General features: G+C 38.2%; 1 protein-coding gene and 1 pseudogene across 1 annotated transcript; one reads left to right on the top strand and one right to left on the bottom strand.

Moving 5' to 3' along the window:
* Positions 1-11153: 11153 nt before the first annotated feature.
* LOC116143462 (receptor-like protein 42) lies at positions 11154-13613 on the top strand. The gene is made up of 3 exons (XM_031428923.1): positions 11154-11506; positions 13087-13159; positions 13281-13613. Exons 1-3 carry the CDS (start codon positions 11154-11156, stop codon positions 13611-13613), a joined length of 759 nt encoding a protein of 252 aa, XP_031284783.1.
* A 432-nt stretch (positions 13614-14045) lies between these two features.
* LOC116143461 lies at positions 14046-14915 on the bottom strand (annotated as a pseudogene).
* Between the last annotated feature and the right edge of the window lie 5432 nt (positions 14916-20347).

The raw sequence follows: 20347 nt of genomic DNA, 5'->3' as shown, positions 1-20347 counted from the left end.
TCGGTGGCAATGATACAACAAAGGGTATGCAGGTGCTAAACTTGAGGAGGGAGTTTGAGATGCTGAAAATGCAGGAGTATGAAATCGTAAAAGAGTATATGGATAGGTTGATGAATGTGGTAAACAAAATCAGATTAATAGGAGAGGAGATGACAGATAAAAGGATAGTTGAAAAGGTTCTTGTTAGCCTACTTGAAAGGTTTGAATATAAGATATCCTTACTTGAGGATTCTAAGGATTTGACACAAATCACCTTCACTGATTTGGTGTATGCCTCGTAAGCTCAAGAACAAAGGAGATTGTTGAGGCAAGAGGACTCTAGTGAGGGTGCAATGGTGGCTGGATTCAAAGGCAAACTAGGCCAGGGTGGAAGCAAGAGACCTGCGAGAGAAAAGAAAAGAAATGAGAGAATAGGAAACCAGTGGAATAAACCGACTGGAGGGAAAGATTTTCCACCATGTGCTCACTGCAAGAAGAACGGGCATAGTGAAAAGAGGTGCTGGTTTAGGCCTAATGTTCAGTACAGATCATGCAAGCAATATGGTCACATTGAAAAGGTATGCAAAAGCAAATCATCTCAGTCAACACAGCAAGCACAAATTGTGGAGGACCAGCAGCCAAACTCAGATCCAGAGCAATTGTTTGTGGCGTCATGCAGTGCTGTTCAAGCTCAAAATGATGATTGGCTGATAGATAGTGGGTGCACAAATCACATGATGGCAAACCTAGAAGACTTTGTGAATTTGGACAAGTCTTACCATTCCAAGGTTAAGGTTGGAAATGGGGAATTTGTGGCTGTGAAAGGGAGAGGAGATATTGCTGTGCAAACAAAATCAGGTATCAAACTCATTCCCAATGTCTTGTTTATGCCTAGTTTAAGTCATAACCTTTTGAGTGTTGGACAAATGATCGAGATAAAGTATGCCCTGCACTTCCAGGATCAGTTTTGCACAATCCTAGACAGTGAAGGGAATGAATTGATGAAGGTTAGGATGATGGGAAAAAGCTTTCCCATTAGGCTGAACAAACTAGAATTAGAAGCATATGTTGTGAAGGTAGATGAGACTGAATTGTGGCATAAGAGATTAGGCCACTTAAATTACCATAGTCTTAAGGAAACTCAAACCAAAGAGCTGGTCTGTGACCTGCTCGAAATTGTTGAAAACAAAACCATTTGTGCTACTTGTCAACTTGGCAAGATGAGCAGATTACCCTTCACTGTAAACAAGGCTTGGAGAGCTAGTGAGAGGCTGCAACTTATCCACACGGATGTGTGTGGACCTATGCAAACACCATCCCTAAATGGAAGCAAATATTTTATCCTCTTCATTGATGATTATTCCCGGTTGTGTTGGGTGTATTTTTTGAAATTAAAGAGTGAAGTTGCAGTGGTGTTTGAGAGGTTTAAAGTGCAGGTTGAAAAACAATCAAGCCTATGTATAAAATTGTTAGAAGTGATAATGAGAGAGAGTATACTTCCAACGAATTTGAGAAAATTTGCAGGGAGGCTAGAATTGTTTACCAGTTCAGTTGTCCCTATACTCCACAGCAAAATGGAGTTAGCGATAGGAAGAATATGACTGTAATAGAGATGGCAAGGTGCATGGTTGCTGAGAAGAGGCTGCCCAAATCATTTTGGGCAGAAGCTGTAAATACAGGGGTCTATTTGCTAAAGCCCTGACAAATCAAACACCCTATGAAGCTTGGTATGGAATGAAGCCCTCAGTGAGAAACCTGAAAATTTTTAGGAGTGTGTGTTATGCTCTCATTCCAACAGCCAAAAGAAGTAAGCTAGATGAGAAGGCCTTGATAGTAATTTTTATATGTTACAGTGAGCAGTCCAAGGCCTATAGAATCTATGATCCTGCAACCAAGAAGATACACATCATAAAGGATGTGAGGGTGGATGAAAAAGGGACCTAGAATTAGGTGAAAAATGAAGCTGAAGTGGACAAAATAGAGCAGATTGCAGATGCACCAGTGGACAGATTTGAGATTCCAGAAGAGGCAGACTTGGATGATGATTTTCCAATCAGGGACACAAGGTCTTTGGCTGAGGTTTATGAGAGATGTAATGCAACCATGCTTGAACCTGTAAACTTCAAGGAGGCTGCTAAATCCGAAATCTAGAGGAATGCAATGCAGGAGGAGATAAACATGATTGAGAAGAATAGAACATGGGAGTTAGTTGACAGAGCAATAACCAAGAGAGTGATCCAAGTAAAATGGATTTTTAAAAGGAAGCTAAGGCCTGATGGTTCAGTGTACAAACATAAAGCAAGACTAGTTGTTAAGGGTTTTGCTCAACAATATGGTGTGAATTTTTTGGATACTTTTGCACCAGTGGCTAGGCATGATACTATAAGGATTCTTCTTGCATTGGCATCCCAATTTGATGGAAAATCTACCAATTAGATGTCAAGTCAGCATTCTTAAATGGTTGGCTCAATGAGGAATTTTTTGTGGAGCAACCGGAGGGACATGAAGTGGAAGGGCAGGAGCATAAGATGTATTTGCTGAGAAAGGCCTTATATGGCTTGAAACAGGCTCCTAGAGCCTGGTACAATAGAATTAATGAGTATTTGATGAGTTTGGGTTATGTAAGGATTGCTAATGAGCACACTCTATATGTTAGGAGGCTGGAAAATGAGTTTACCATAGTTTCACTATATGTTAATGACCTACTCATCATGGGGAGCAGCTCAACTCAACTTAATGATTTCAAATCAGCCATGCATAAAGAATTTGAGATGACTGATCAAGGGGAGATGTCCTACTTTCTTGGGATGGAAATCCACCAAAGTCACGATGGGATATTTGTCAATCAAAAGAGGTATGCAACTGAAATTCTGCATAAATTCAACATGGACAAATGCAAATCAGTGGACACTCCACTGGCTATGAATTTAAAGCTGAGTAAGGATGATGAGGCTGAGAAGGTTGATGAAACAATGTATAGAAGCATCATAGGCTGCCTTCTGTACTTGACTGCCACCAGACCAGATTTAATGTTCACAACGAGTGTCCTCTCTAGGTTCATGTCTAATCCAAGTGAAATCCATCTCAAGGCAGCCAAGAGAGTGCTGAGGTATGTTAAAGGAAGTGCTGAGCTTGGAATATGGTTCAAAAAGGCTAAAAAATTGCAGCTTGTTAGCTATTCTGACAGTGATTGGGCTGGATGCATTGATGATATGAGGAGTACATCAGGTTATGTATTCTTCTTGAACTCAAGGGCCATATGCTGGCATTCCAAGAAGCAAGACACAACAGTTCAGTCCATGGCAGAAGTAGAATACATTTCTGCTGCTGCCGCAGTTAACCAAGCTATTTGGTTGAGAAAGGTCATGCTGGATTTGAGGCAGATTCAAGAAGAACCTACTATGATTTTCTGTGATAATCAATTAGCAGTGGCTATGGCAAAGAATCCAATCCTACACGATAGGACAAAGCATATCAAGATCAAGTTCCATGCTGTGAGAGAAGCTGAAAGTAATGCTGAAGTAAAACTAATCCATTGTAGGGGTGAAGATCAACTTGCAGATATCATGACCAAGGGTCTACCTAAAACCAAGGTTGAGAGTTTGAGACTTAGACTTGGTGTTTCCAGTAAGCTTATCAAGTAAGAGTGATGATGTAGGTGATAACCTGCTGGAAATGGGAGAACTTTCAGTTGGATATTCAAACCAGTTTTTGGAGCCAAAGTTTCAGCTTCTATTTTTGTTATGACAGCAGTGGTTATGGAGCAGATATCAGGCCAATCATGTGAAGACTTTATGTCATGTTTTGTTGAGACTTAACTTGGGTTGGTGCATATTTTTTGCTAAAGTGTATTTGTAATATTTTATTTTTACTGCAGTAGGTAAAACAGTGACTAAGTTTGTATATACATTGCTCTGTTCAATGAAAGAAATGTAGAGAGAAAAAATCCCTAATTCTTGCCGTCTCCTTCATTATCAATCTTTCATTTTCACTCTAAAATTTTCTTCCTTAAACCAATAGACCGTCTTGACAACAACACCAAGAAAATCCTAGCCATCCCCAAGAACAAGCGAGATTAGAGAGTGTTGCTTGACGAGTTGAGTCTGAGAGGGAATCATTTGTGGGCGAAGGTAAGGGAGATTCGACAAGGTAACCCGTTTCCTCCACTAAAGCGAATGTGGCATGTGTTGCTGACTCAATACTCCAACCATTTTTTTTATACTGAGTTGCCTCTAAATCCTCTAACACCCAGAGAATTGTCACTTGCAGAAAGGTTAATGAAAAGTGGTTTCTAGCTTCCGAGTTCAAGTGAGGCCTTCACAAAGCGCCAAGCCAAGAGGAAGAGACTAGTCATTGAGGAGCCTGTTATTCAAGAATCGACCAGAGTGGAGGAAGAGGATGTTGTTACTCCACCGACTGACGTATCTCGGGTGGAGCAAGGTCGTCTCAATCAGTCCAAATTGATGAGGATACCGAGACGTTGACCATCACCCTTCCCGCATCAGCCTCTGTCTGTTCTAATGCCGCCTCGATGAGAAGCACACAACTACAGGGTTTTCCTCTTCCTTGTTTTATGGAAAATGATCTTTGTGGGCCTCCATTTTCTCTAAATTGTACTACCATTATTCCAATACTTGATTATGAAAATGGTGATGGTAATGAGCATGAAATGAACTAATCCTATGTAAGCATGGCACTTCAATTTGTGATAGACTTCTGGAGTTTATAGGTCATTTGCTTGTCAACAGAAAATGGAGGTATGCTTATTGTAAATTCTTGGATCGCTTTGGGGACAAATGTAATAGTGTTGTAAAAAAATGTTGCTAGAGGTTTATTTTTTTTATTTTTTTTTTATTTTAGGAGCTGTGTTGCCATGTGTACTTGAACAAAGTAACGCAAGCTTTACAGAATAAAGATATTTTGGTAAAGTAGTATATTCTTATTACTGAGTAAAGTAAAATGTTGTTGTATATATATACAAAGAACTGTAGCTACGTACTTGACAACTAAACAAAACTAATCTAACCAACTAACTGCTTTACAGCTCAGCAACTAACTAGTGTAACCAACTAAACTGAATAAAACAATAAAATAATTTATTTGTATTTTATTCTGTACATCCCCCCCTCAAGTTGGAACTTGATGGAAATCCAACAAGCCTAACTTGGAAGTAAATTGATGAAACAAAGGACCATATAAGGATTTGGTGAAAATGTTGACAACCTGCAACTTAGAAGAAATATGTTGAGGATGAACAAAACCAACCTTAAATTGATTGCGAACCAAATGACAATCAATTTTGAGATGTTTGGTGCACTAATGAAAGATAGGGTTGGTAGTGATATGGAAAGAAACCTGATTGTCACACTAGAGAGGAATAAGAAGGTGAAGAGAAACATGAAAGTCCTGAAGAACATAGGAAATCCATTGCAATTCACAAACAGTAGAGGCAAGACTGTGATACTCAACTTCAGGAGAGGATCTGGAGACAGTAGTCTGTTTCTTGGTTTTCCAAGAGATTAGAGAATAGCCAAGATAGACACGATAACCAGTTAAAGACTTCCTGGTAGTTGGACAAGAAACCCAATTTGCATCACAAAATGCTTCTAACGAAAAGAGCTATGGGCAGGGAAAAACAAGCCTTTGGAAGGACAACCCTTCAAGTAACGAAGAACATGAACAACAACTTCCCAATGATGAGTACAAGGACATTGAACATATTGACTATGCTGCTGAACTGCATAAGCAAGATCAGGTCGAGTGAAACCAAGATAAAGAAGTCTGCCAACCAATCTGCAATAGTGATCAGGATTAGCAAACAAAGTATCCTCAATAGAAAAAAACTTGAAGCCTTTAGGTAAAGGAGTAGCAGTAGGTTTGGGACCAGAAAGGCCTGCATCTGTAAGAATATCCAAAGCGTACTTCCTCTGATATATTTAAGTACCCTGTGAGGACCGAGCAATCTCAAGACCAAGGAAATGCTTGACATATCCAAGATCTTTAATGGTAAATTGATCATGAAGGAACTTCTTAACAGTAAGACTGTCAGTTTCAGAAGAACCAGTAATGATGACATCATCAAAATATACTAAAAGAGCAAAAAAGGAAGAAGCAGTAGATTTAGCAAACAAATAAGTATCATGAGTAGACTGAGTAAAACCATAAGTAAGCAGCTGAGAAGTAAACTCATTATTCCATTGTCTAAAAGCCTGTTTCAAATCGTGTAGAGATCGTTTCAAACGACAAACCTAATCTGGTCCAGCTTTATCATAACCAGCACCTGGTAACATATACACTTCTTCATCAAGATAACCATGCAAAAATGCATTATTAATGTCAAGCTGATGAATAGGCCATAATTTAGTAGTAGCCACAGCAAGAAAAATCCGTATAGTAACCATTTTTGCCACAAGAGAAAAACTATCAAAATAGTCAACACCTTTTACTTGGTTGTAACCTTTGGCAACTAATCAAGCTTTACACTTGTCAACTGAACCATCTGGATTAAGTTTGATCTTATAAACCCATCGTGAACCAATGGCTTTCTTTCCTGTAGGTAAAGACGTTAGCTCCCATGTATGATTGGCTTCTAAAGCCTTAAGCTCATGTTGCATGGCCTGTACCCACTGATCATTAAGTCGAGCTTGACTATAAGAAGCAGGCTCTTGGACATTAGATACATTTGCCAAGAAGGAAATATATGATGAAGTAAAAAGAGGTGACTGCACAAATGGAAATATGGGAGGTGTATATGGTGAAGAGACACCAGGCTGAGCAGTAGTGGCAGTGGAAGTTGATGGACAAGTAAGATCATTAGAGACAAAATCCTCTAACCAAGCAGGTGGTTTAGATGTCCTGGTATTGCATCGTATAAGAGGAGGTATAATTGGTGAGGGTGAAGATTCTATAGAAGAGGAGTTACGTGATGAAGGTGATAAAAGGGGAGAAGGTAATTCTGTATGACTAGGAGGAGTACATTGATGATTTTCAGTAATAGGAATCTGAGGTAAAGACACAATTGTTGAAGTAGGACTACTTTGTTTAAAAGGAAAAGAATGCTCATGAAAAATGACATCCCTAGACATAAACACTATTTTAGAATGAATATCAAACATTTTGTAAGCTTTATGACCAGTGTTATACCCTAGGAAAATACATGTATAAGCTCTGGGGGCAAACTTATCTTTATGTGGATGTGTGTTAGTAGCAAAACATAAGCATCCAAATGTTTTGAGGAAAAAGTAATTCGGAGGTTTATGGAAAAGTATTTCATAAGGGGTTTTCCATTTGAGAACAGGAGTGGGCAACATGTTAATGATATAAGTAACTGTGAGTATGGCTTCCCCCCAAAAGTATTTAGGTAGAGCTGATTGAAACATAAGGGATCTGGCTACTTGAAGCAAATGTTTATGTTTCCTTTCAACTAATCCATTTTGTTGGGGTGTATAAGTGCATGATCTTTGATGTAAAATGTCATGTTCAAGGAAAAGATTCTGACAATCTTTATTAAGAAATTCAGTTCCATTATCAGTTTGGATTTTTTTAAGGGATAGGGAGAACTGATTTTTAATCATTCTAAAAAATGTAGTCAATGTATGTACTACTTGACTCTTATGATTTAGAAGAAAAGTCCAAGTAGCTCTACTGAAATCATCAACTATAGTTAAAAAATAATGTGCCCCTGTAAGTGTAGCTACTTTATAAGGTCCCCAAATGTTGATATGAATCAATTCAAAAGCTGTGTGAGAGTGAGTTATGCTAGGATGGAAAGGTAATCGATGTTGTTCTGACAAAGGAGAGATCACAAATAAAAGTTGCTAAATCAGAGTGTTTGATAATAGAAATTTTATTAAGAATATCATGTGATGGGATGGCCTAATCTTTGATGCCACAAAGTCCATGATGGTACATTATTAGTGAAAAAACAGAAAGTATTATTAGTGACAAAACAAAAAGTGTTACAAGTATGTGTAGTAGCAGGAATCATTACAGTTCATATGTTGAGAATCTTTGGTGGCTATCTGGTCTTTCTTCACTAATTGGAGCATCTTGATTTGAGCTATGTTAACCTCAGAGCATCATCAGCTGACTAGTTGATGGTGATAAACACACTCAGTTCCTTAAGATTTTTACTGTTTCCAGAGTTTATTAAGAACTTCACTGCCATGGTGAACATGAGTGAATCTCAGGGCAAGTGTATACCATATTCATCCTCTTTTGACGCATCGACTTTTTCAGTTCCGATTTAAGTTTGTCAAATTCCCAGAACAGTTTCTTGCAAATGAAGTGCCTGTGACGAAAGGGAAAGCGGTTAAATATAGTACTATTCTCGATTTTTTAAGACTTGTAGGCCTTTCCAACGATAAATTATCGGGAGAGATTCCTGTGGAAGTGACAAATCTTAAAACATTGGGATCATTGAATTTGTCTTACAATTTGTTCACTAGGAAAATTCCTGAGCTTATTGGCAATATGAAATTATTATAGTCCCTCGATTTCTCTATGAACAAACTTTCTTGTGAAATACCAGGGAGTATGGCAAGTATGGCGTTCTTGGATCACTTGAACTTATAACAAGTTAACTGGGAGAATTCCTTCAAGCACTCAACCACAAAGCTTTGATGGACCTTGTTTTATGGGCAACGAACTTTGTGGACCGCCACTTTCTGGTAATTGTACAGCATATCCGCCAGTACTTAATTATGAAAATGATGATGGTAACGAACATGAAGTGGACTGGTTCTATGTAAGCATGGAAGTTGGATTTGTGGTGGGCTTCTGGAGTTTAATAGGTCCTTTGCTTGTGAATAGAAGATGGAGGTATGTGTATTATCATTTCTTCGATCGCCTTGGAGACGAAGTTAGCAGTGTTCTAAGAAAATGTGGCTAGATCTTTTTCGGAGCTGTCTGTTATGTACTTCAATCATGAAATAAAGTATTAAGAGATCATTCCCTGAAACAGGAATATAATTTTTATGAATTCATTCTCATTTCCCAACATTGACTAACTTGTTTTACAATGGCTTAAAGCCCTCCAAGTTTCACATAGCCAGACATAATTAAAGGAAGAACAAATATACAAGGATCATTATTTAATAAGGAGCAGAAGAGCCATGTTTTCTGTTAATCAAATCAGGAGTAATTGTACTACATTTGCTCCAACACTTTATTACTGAAATGGTGATGTTAATGAACCTGAAGTGGACTTGTTCTACGTAAGCATGGAAATTGGATTGTGATGGGCTTCTGCAGTTTTTATAGATCCTTTGCTTGTCTACAGAAGATGGAGGTATGTCTATTGTAATTTCCTGGATCGCCTTGTACGCAAAATTTGTAGTATTGTAAGAAGATATGGCTACATCTTTTTCAGCGCTGTGTGTTGGTTTATGTACATTCAAATAAAGTATTAAGCAATCATTCGCTGAAAGAGGAAAACACTTTTTCATGAAGTTTAAGGAATATATGAAATCATTCTTATTTCCCAACATTGATTAACTTGCTTTTTAGTGGCTTCAAGCCTTCCCAAGTTTAACATTGTTAGATATAATTAATTGAAGATCAACAAATATTCAAGGATCATTAATTAATAATGAGCAGAAGAACCCTGTTTTCTGTTAATCACATCAGGAATTTTGCTGGAAGAATACATTGCATTTTTTTCTGAGGACACTAATAACACTATCTTTGTCCTGAGTAATCTTATAAACAAAGAAGGTGAATTCTAAATACCGGACACCCCACAATCTTTTACCTTGCAGATTTTTATCTATAAACTTGTGTCTAGCAGAGGACTTGATCCTGAAAAATAGCAATATTGTTTTTTTTTTTTTTCCCTGCTTCACCGTAACCATAAAAACGAAAGAAGAAATGGCCATGAACACATCAAACCTGTTGGATATAGTTCATACTTTGCATGGGTTTGATGTCCCCTTATGTACACCCTGCAGATTAGTAATTAGACTTGTTATTGTTTTACTATTATTTGGGCCTATGTTAGGTTAGATTCGGGTAGGCCCAAATAGGGTAGGGTTTTCTATTATATGATGTAATAGTGAGAAACCAAGTTTATGACAGAACGAGAGAGTGAGTTGCCATTATATAGATTGTAATTGCTACAGAGTTTTGAAACTTAATACAAAATCTCTATTTGAATGTTCGAGGTAGTTTCTTAATCGGAACGAACCAAGGTAAATCAAGTATCCTATTTACTTTTATATTTTATTTTATTGCGTGTGTTTGGCTGTGGATTCAACAAAACCCACAAAAAGAAAAAAAAAAATGATCAGGGCACTGCAACTTGAAGAATCCCAGCCTCTTCAGTCCACTTAGAGCTGGGCTTACTCCAGGACTGGGGTCAAACCCCAAAGTTGAAAAAGAATGTCGTCTCCAATTCTCCACATATGTTCAACATATGTAACTGACTTCAACAATGACATGAGAAAATTTGAAAAAACGAAGGCCGGCTAAAATGCAAGTGTCCCCTCGAATACTCAGACATACTAATTCTAATTATATCATCCATACAATCAGCTGCCAAATATTGGAAACTACTCCATAGAGATAACTACGATGCAGTGCAAAAAATATGCAGGCAAAAGTCACCATAAAAAGTGGGGCAATGGTAACATTCTCGGCACATTTTCTTGTTTTTCAAAGTTAAAGGTGTATTTGCAATTAAAAAAAACATGAGTGTTTTGGTTGCCTTTTATCTCGAGTTACTTGCTATAGCAACCATTAATGTTAGCTTCGGCAATGGAAGCGCCTACATGGATTGCATTGATAGTGAGAGAGAAGCACTTTGACGTTCAAGCAAGATCTCATTGACCATTCCGGCTGGCTTGCCTCTTGGAGTGGAGATGGAGATTGTTGCCGATGGGCAGGTGTTTTCTGTGACAACTTGACAGGCCATGTCCTTCAGCTCCACCTTAGAAATCCTGCATCTGATGCTGCCGATTATGACACTTATAAAAGGTCAATGTTTGGTGGTAAACTGAACCCCTCTCTGCTTCATCTTAAGCATTTGAATTACTTAGACTTGAGCAATAATAATTTTCATGGAATTCAGATTCCTAGAGTTCTTGGGTCTTTAAAGAACTTGAAGTACCTCAATCTCAGTCAATCTGAATTTGTCTTACAACTTATTCACTGGGAAAATTCCTGAGCTTATTGGCAACATGAAATTATTAGAGTCCCTCGAGTTCTCTATGAGCAAACTTTTTGGTGAAATCCCAGGGAGTATGGCAAGTATGACGTTCTTGAATCACTTGAACTTATCCCATAACAAGTTGACTGGGAGAATTCCTTCAAGCACTCAACTACAAAGCTTTGATGCATCTTGTTTTATGGGTAGTGAACTTTGTGGACCTCCACTCTCTAATAATTGTACAGCATATCTGCCAACACTTGATCATGAAAATGATGATGGTAATGAACATGAAGTGGACTGGTTCTATGTAAGCATGGAAGTTGGATTTGTGGTGGGCTTCTGGAGTTTAATAGGTCCTTTGCTTGTCAACAGAAGATGGAGGTATGTGTATTATCATTTCTTAGATCACCGTGGAGACAAAGTTGGCAGTGTTCTAAGAAAATGTGGTCAGTTTTTTTTTTTTTTAAAGAGCTGTGTGTTGCTCTATGTACTTCAATCATCAACTAAAGTATTAAGCGATAATTCCCTGAAACAGGAAAACTATTTTTTATGAATTCATTCTCATTTCCCATCATTGATTACCTTGTTTTACAATGGCTTAAAGCCCTCCAAGTTTCACACAGCCAGACATAATTAACGGAAGAACAAATATACAAGGATCATTAATTAATAATAAGCAGAAGAGCCATGTTTTCCGGAACAATACCTTTATCCCTGAAATATCAACTTAATAGTACAGTACTTGACATTGCTAAAAATGAGTTTTCTGGAAATGTTCCAAAATGGATCGGTGAAGAATTTACAAGAATGACAATTCTCAACCTTCGTTTGAATCAGTTTCAAGGTCTCTTACCGATAAAACTCTGTCATTTGGCTTCTGTATAAATCTTAGACATTGCTTTTAACAACATCTCAGGAACTATACCAAGATGCATCAATAACTTCACTTACATGGTTACTATCCCGCAGGAAATTATTTACAATATCCATCCTAATTCAGTAATACAGGAGCTTATAAGATTTCAGAGCATTTTCGTAAAAATGAATTACTTTAGATGAAAGGGAAAGCAGATGAACACAATAGGATTCTTAATTTGATGAGAATCATAGATCTTTCCAACAATAACTTCTTAAGAGAGATTCCACAGGAATTGACAAAACTTAGAAGCGTTGCAATCATTGAATTTGTCATACCATTTTCATTCTGGAAAAATTCCTGAGCGTATTAGCGCTATGAGATCATTAGAGTCCATTGATTTATCTGTAAACCAACTTTTTGGTGAAATCCCACAGAGTATTCCTAGTTTGACCTTCTTAAGCCACTTGAACTTAACCTATGTTAATTGTGAAGACACTAAACGCTGTCGTATGAGTTAATACCATACGCTGTCGTTTTTTATTGCTACTTCTTTTCAATCTTGACCATTGCTTTGTGTTGGAAAATAGAAGCCAGGAAATACAGTTCTCAGGCTTCTAATTTCATAAAGATAAAGAAGAAGATGAACTTGTGTAAAAGGAGAACAATTTTATCAATTGAACTCAATTAAAACATACATCTAACCTTCCCTTTTATAAGTTTTAAAGGGATAATTGACAACAAAAGGTACAAGAAGTTACAAAATAATAAAACTGAAAATAACTTCCATTTGAGTTTATCTCAAACTGAAATTCTTGGGTCATGCCTCTACCAAAAGATTCATACTTCAACACTCCTTCTGATTCTTTTGGTTGAAACTTCAAAACATGTTCTTCATCATGTCTTCAAGGCTCTTCACGCCTTCATGGCTTTCATGCCAAACTTGCAACCAATCTTGCTGCTTTCATGCCAAACTTGCAGCCAATCTTGCTGCTTTGCTGCCAACTCTGCAGCTAAACTTGCAGCCAAACTTGTTGCCAACTCTGCAGCCAAACTTGCAACCAATCTTGCTACCATGCTGCCAATCTTGCTGCTCTTCTTGCAGCCAATGTTGCTGTCACGCTGCCAATCCTACAGCCAAGACTTTTTCAGCCTCATCTTCAAGCTTACTCCTCCAAGTATGTGAGCATCACAAATACAACCTACCACTTCTTTGGGTGTTGGTCTCTTCTCACTCCAAACTTCAATTGGAGTCTCTCACAATTAAAAAGCATGTTCTTCACTTCATGCTTTTTCCAGGACATCATCAAGTCCTCTCACCGGCATCATTGCAAACAATCACTGCAATTCTTCATCTACCTCTACATTTTAACAAGAGTTTCAGGACATTTTCAGATTCCACCCGTCGGCATCCTTGCACACAATCATGCTCCAATGCTTGATTATGAAAATGGTGATGGTAATGAACATGAAGTGGACTGGTTCTATGTTAGCATGGAAATTGGATTTGTGGTTGGCTTTTGTAGTTCAATCGGCCCTTTGCTTGTAAACAAAAGATGGAGGTATGTGTATTGTCATATGCTGGATCACCGAGGAAACAAAGTTAGCAGTGTTCTAAGAAAATGTGGCTAGATCTTTTTCAGAGCTCTCTATTAGTTTTCGAACTTCAATCATGAAACAAAGTATTAAGAGATCATTCCCTGAAACGGGAAAACAATTTTTAATAAAGTTTAAGAAATTTATGAAACCGTAATCATTTCCCAACATTGACTAACTTTTTTAATAGTGGCTCAGAGCCCTCCAAGTTTCACATAGGTAGACATAATTAACTTAAGAACAAATATACAAGGATCATTATTAATAATGAGTAGAAGGACCCTATTTTCTGGTAATCACATCACAATTTCTGCCGATTTTTATTGATTCCTCGCTGAAGAGAAACTCTTTATCCTGAGTAATCTTTTAAACGCAGAAGGTGTGTTCTAAATTCAGGTCACACCACAATTGTCTCCCTACAGATTTTTATTTATTAACTTTTGTCTAGCCAAAAAAAAATAAAAATTATCAGGGCGCTGCAACTTGAGATGGAGTCTCAACATCTTTAGTCCACTCAGAGCTAGGTTCACTCTAGGATCGGGGTCGAACACCAAGTTTGGAGAACAAGACCATCTCCAATACTTCAAACACCTTATGCTTATCCAAAAATTCATTCCAGACTCCACTCACGATGCAATAATTGTTGTTACAAGGCGGCCTGTGATGTGCAGCATGTTGTGATGGTGACACAAGCACCACTGCATCCTGCAATGCCACCACCAATTGCGGCAGCTTGCTCTTAGTACCATGAACCCAAGCATGAAATTGTTGGCTAAACACAATGCAGCCTGCGTAGACACCCACGAATCCATTAATCGTTCCATCATTACACATGATAGCCAAAGGTAGCACTGTCAAGGTTATGGCTTTAGCCAAGGCATGCAAATTATTAGCATATTGGTGCCTGGTGATTGTCCAGGGCCACCTATGGTGACCATGAAAAGCATCAATTTGTGCACCAAAAATTTGTGTTGAGGCATCACCATAATTATCAATAACCCAGTGGTACACAGCGGACCCAAGATCAACCTAAATGTAACCAACGAAGCCTGCCAACATGGGCTCGAGCCAGACATGAGAAGAGGCTGCAGCCACCATAGATTTGGCTAGGCAAACAAGCACTGTGGTGCACCCAGTTGCATCCCAAGCTCGATGAGCCCATGTTGACTGCAAAGTTGGGTCATTGAACAAAGGAGAAGAAGTTGCTAGCCGTGGCTCGAGGATTAGCTGGTTAGGACTACTCGACCTGGGCTTAGGTTGGGTGGTAATAGTTGCTGACTGTGTGACACGGTTACCCTGGCTCAGCCAATAACATTTTTGGTGGGGTAAGGTAGCCATTGAATAGTATCGGCTCTATGATAATCGAAACAAGAGTGCAATGAGAAGCTATATATAAACAAGTTGAGGGAAATGAAAGGCACATAACTTGTGTGCAAATTAATCAACATTTAGGAGGTCCATGAGTTAATTTCATTTTTCAGGTAATTGAGGTATCCAAGCTCACATTGGATTATGCTTAATCCTCAGGACCATTGAACATCCTATAAGCCCTCACATTGGAGCTTGCCTAATCCTCAAGACTACGAAATACCCTACAAGCCCAATGGATCAAGAAAGTCTAACTAATCCTCAGGATCACAGAACATCCTACAAGCCCAATGGACCAAGGAAGGCAAATATTTCTAATTCTGTCTATAACTTGTGTGCAAATTAATGAACTTTGAGGTGGTCCATGAGTTATTTCATTTTTTTTAGGTAACTAAGGTATCCAAGCCCACATTAGAGCATGTTTAATCCACAGGGTCACAGAACACCCTAAAGGCTAGCACATTAGAGCTTGTCTAATCCTTAGGGCCATAGAACACCCTACAAGCCCAATGAACAAGGACTTTTAGGTATATTGCTCAAGATGTCTTGAGTTTAAGTCACCTCGATTGTTAATAGGGATGACCATTAGAGGTATACCCAATCGTTAACTTCAAGGCCCTAATAGATTAGTCGAAGTACGCATAAACTGGCTCAGACACCCCCGGTCACAAAACATAAATAAACAAATACAACATACTAGCCAACTAAAGTTCATTGCCTCTCTAATGGTAGTAGCTTTATGCTATTTTCCGGTTAGTGTCAACAAGCTCAACATCCGTGGTTCTATTTCAAGTAAAAGTTAATGTACTGATGTATATAAACAATAAAATTTGACGTGTAGAACAAGTAAAAGACTTGAAAAGTTTTCAATAATTGAATAAGTAAAAGGAAGACAAAGACGCGAGAAAAGAAAAACGAAAAGACAACAATGATAGTTGTTGACAATCCAGAATTATATGAATGCACAATTAGTGGAGATAATTGATATGATCCAAATATAGTTAGCTAGCAATTGGTTATTTACCTTCTGTAAATTGATCCTATATTTATTTACATTATTTGCTTTCGTTACATGTTACATCTACACTTGTATAAATTGTGACACATTCTACATAAAATATACATATCAAATACTTTTGTATTCTTTCTCTCTATTTCTTGCTATCTCTTTGTCCCGGCATACTCAGCAACTAAGTTGCTTCTCCTGCCTATCCAGCCTCTCCTTAGTATACTTCGGTAGCCTTACTACCCTCTCTTGCCACTCCAATTCCAGGTTCATACAATAGTGCTATTAAGTCTTGGTCAACTGATATTAGACGCATTGATTGATATATTACTCTAAAAAAACCATTTTTGATAGTAACCAAAGCGTAATTATGAAATCAATAATCGGATCAATCCAATACAGATTCATGAATTTTATGAAGGTTTATCTTTATATATTACCTTAGTCTTGTTTATCTTCTTTCTATATGGAATCCTTTAGATTTTTTAGCTTCCCAATGATAAACTTTCCTGGTTAGCTGTTTACTTTCTTTTGTATTTGCAAATAAGTTAGAAAAATCAAAGCTTAGCTGTCCTCTTTAATTGACTTATAGTCTACTCTGGTAATAGTATTCCACAGGGACAATATGGATAATTTTCCGCGTCAATTCGATTTTGAATGACACTACAAATAGCATCCTGTTGGGGAAGTTCTCATGCACATTTCCTTCTTGTTACAAATTTAATTCAAAGGAAACCATCATGAGTGCTGTTTCTGCCATTCTTCTGCTTCAGCTAATTATTACCATAGCAACCATCAATATTAGCTTCTGCAATGGAAGCTATTACCTGGGTTGCATTGAGAGAGAAAGACAAGCACTTTTACGGTTCAAGCATGATCTCAACGATACTTCGAAGCGGCTCGTCTCCTAGACTGGTGATGGCGATTGCTGTAAATGGGTTAGTGTTGTCTGTGACAATTTGACAGGCCATATCCTTGAGCTCCACCGTCGAAATCCTTTTCCTCTGAGACCTGGCTCACCAGACGTGGAATATGAAGCCTGTGAGAGATTAAAATTGGGTGCTAAGATAAATTTCTTTCCATTGCTTGACTTTAAACATTTGATTCACTTGGACTTAAGCGGTTATGATTTTGAAGGTGCTCAGATTCCTAGCTTTCTTGGTTCTAAGGGGAATTTAAGTTACCTTAATCTCTCTAGAAGTGGATTTCGGGGAGTGATTCCTCGTCAACTTGGAAATCTCTCAAATTTGGAATATCTTGACCTCTTTTGTAATGGTTACAGTGAGTTTTCTATTGAGAATCTTTTTTGGCTGTCCGATCTTGCTTTGCTAAACCATCTTGATTTCAATGGTGTTAACCTTAATAAAGCCTCTAGTTATTGGTTGATGGTGACTAACAAACTTGGTTCTTTGGTAGAATTAAAATTGTCAGGTTGTCAGCTCCACCACTTTCCTCCGCTATTCATAGCAAATTTTTCGTCTCTTTCTACACTTGACCTTTCTGTTGTTGCTTACACCGGAGAATACAAAGAAAAGAAAGAGAGCAACTTGAGAAATGGAGAGAGTTATCTTTCTGCATTACCTACTGAGATTACGACATAACTAATAAAGCAAATAATTTACTGTTGACAACAACTTTGCAGACATATTTTATCCTACATTAATCTAAAGCCATACATTAATACCAACTTACAACAACCATTACAAACACATCCCATATAACCTGGCAGTACACATCTAAGCATTACAAAATGAATTATACTAGGCTGCCTCACAAAATGACAGATGTCAGATTGCATTTCTATTTGGTGCCAAAACATGTTCAAAAACCAAGCTGATAAACTGCTACATTTCCAACCAATTATCAGAATTTAACACTCCTCCTTGATGTTTGGCCAGAAACACCAAGTCTGAATCTGAATTCTTCAAACTTGGCTTTGGAGACAGCTTTAGTCATAATGTCAGCCACTTGTAATTCACCCCTACAGTGCATCAATTCCACCTCACCATTTTGTTTAGCCTCTCTCACTGCATGAAACTTTATTTTGATATGCTTTGTGCGTCCATGATGCATTGGATTTTTGGCCATAGCTACCGCAGATTGGTTGTCACACATGATGCCAGTAGGTTTGATCTGTTTCAGCTTCAAGTCTTCAAGGATCTTCCTCGGCCAAATGGCTTGATTCACAATAGCAGCAGCAGATATATACTCTGTTTCTGCTGTGGATTGAGCCACGGTTTCTTGCTTCCTGGAAAGCCAACAGATAGCACCATGATTTAGGAAAAATGCATATCCTAAAGTGCTCCTCATATCATCTGTTGAACCAGCCCAGTCACTGTCAGAAAAACCAACCAATTTGAAGTCTTCTGATCTCCTGAACCATACCCCAAAGTCAGTGCTGCCCTACACATATCTCAGCACTCTTTTAGCAGTCTTGAAATGTGTCTTGGTTGGTTGACTCATAAATTTGGACAGCAAGCTAGTGGCATACATTAAATCTAGTCTAGTTGCTGTCAAGTATAACAGGCAACCTATCAAGCTTCTGTACAATCCTTCATCAACCTTCTCACCAGCATCATTTTTTGACAACTTTAGATTAGGGACCAATGGCAGGTCCACTGGTTTACAATTCTCCATGCAGAATTTCTTCAGGACTTCATTTGCATATTTTCTTTGGTTCACAAAGATACCATCTGCATCTTGATCAATCTCGATCCCAAGAAAATATGACATTCTACCCAAGTCAGTCATTTCAAACTCACTATGTATGGATTTTTTGAACTCATCCACTTGAGCCTGATTGCTTCCAATCACAAGAAGATCATCCACATACAGAGAAATGATCATTACATCATCTTTAGCTTCTCTAATGTATAGAGTATGCTCATTTGGACTCCTCACAAGGTCTAGGCTGAGTAGGTGGTTATTAATCCTATTGTACCAAGCCCTTGGTGCCTATTTTAGGCCATACAAGGCCTTCTTCAATAAGTAGACTTTTCCCTCTTCTGCTTGAATCTCATACCCTTCAGGTTATTCAATGTAAATTTCCTCATTCAACCAGCCATTCAAGAAGGCAGATTTTATATCCAATTGATGAACTTTCCAAGAAAATTGAGCTGCCATAGCAAGTAGCAATCTGATGATGTCATGCTGAGCAACTAGAGCAAATGTTTCTAGGAAATCCACTCCATATTGCTGAGCAAATCCTTTGACAACAAGCCTGACCTTATGCTTCAAAACTGACCCATCCGAATTTACCTTTTTTCTGAAAATCCATTTTACTTGGATCACCATTCTGTTTTCTGGTTTGTCCACAAGCTTCCAAGTCTGATTTTTTTCAATCATGGCTAGCTCTTCCTTCATAGCAATCCTCAAAGGTTCTGACTTTACTGCCTCTGAGTAGCTTGAAGGCTCCATTTGTGCTAAATTGCATCTGTCATATACATCAGCTAGAGACCTTTTTCCTCTGACAGCAACGTCTTCATTTGATTCCTCCCCGGGATCTTCTTCAAACAGATCAGTTGGAGGTTCACTCATTTGAGGTTTTGTTTCTACATCAGCCCTGCATTTCCCCCAATTCCAGACTCCACTCTCATCAACTGTAACATCCCTGGACACAACCATTTTCTTTGAGTCAGGAATATATATTCTGTAGGCTTTAGATTGGCTAATGTAGCCAATAAAAATTCCTGTCACTGCCTTGTCCTCCAGCTTTGTTCTCTTTGCAGGTGGCACCAGAACATAGCATATGCTTTCAAAAAATTTCAGATCATCTGCTGCTGGTTTGACTCCAGTCCAAGCTTCAAATAGTGTTTGACTAATCAATGCTCTAGTAGGAAGTCTGTTGAGCAAGTACACCTGTATTTACAGCCTCTGCTCAGAAGAATTTTGTAAGTCTTTTCTCAGCCATCAAACATCTTGCCATCTCCATAACTGTCATGTTTCTCCTCTCACAAACTCTAATCTGTGGTAGAGTATAGGGGCTGCTAAATTGATGTTTGATTCTAGCCTCTCTATAGATTATTTCAAACTCTTGAGAAGTGTATTTAGTGCCATTGTCACTTTTCAAGGTTTTGATGGTCTTCCCTGTTTGGTTTTCCACCTCCTGTTTGAACCTTTTGAATACTCCAACCACCTCATTTTTCTGCCTTAGAAAGTAAACCTAGCACATCCTAGACCAATCATCTATGAACAATACAAAGTATCTACTTCTATTTAGAGATGAGATTTGCATGGGGCAACACACATCCGAGTGAACAAGCTAAAGCTTTTCAGAAGCTCTCCATGCTTGATTCATTGGAAAAGGTTTTCTACTCATTTTGCCTAATTGACATACTTGGCAAACTCCTCTCGGTTGTTTAACAATGGGTAGATTTTGGACTAAGTTTTTTGACTG

This window comes from Pistacia vera, unplaced genomic scaffold, assembly GCF_008641045.1.
Source record: "Pistacia vera cultivar Batoury unplaced genomic scaffold, PisVer_v2 Contig430, whole genome shotgun sequence".
In the NCBI taxonomy this organism is placed as follows: Eukaryota; Viridiplantae; Streptophyta; class Magnoliopsida; order Sapindales; family Anacardiaceae; genus Pistacia; species Pistacia vera.
Note: the sequence above shows the minus strand (reverse complement) of the source record. Positions and strands in the feature narration are given on the sequence as shown.

What these genes read in the sequence shown, in the direction of transcription:
- LOC116143462 (XM_031428923.1), top strand. Translation starts at nt 11,154, where the DNA reads ATGAAATTATTAGAGTCCCTCGAGTTCTCTATGAGCAAACTTTTTGGT. An exon ending in CTTGTCAACAGAAGATGGAG is followed by an intron (nt 11,507 to 13,086) that starts GTATGTGTATTA and finishes CTCTTCTTGCAG; the next exon opens with CCAATGTTGCTGTCACGCTG. An exon ending in CTTCAAGCTTACTCCTCCAA is followed by an intron (nt 13,160 to 13,280) that starts GTATGTGAGCAT and finishes TGCTTTTTCCAG; the next exon opens with GACATCATCAAGTCCTCTCA.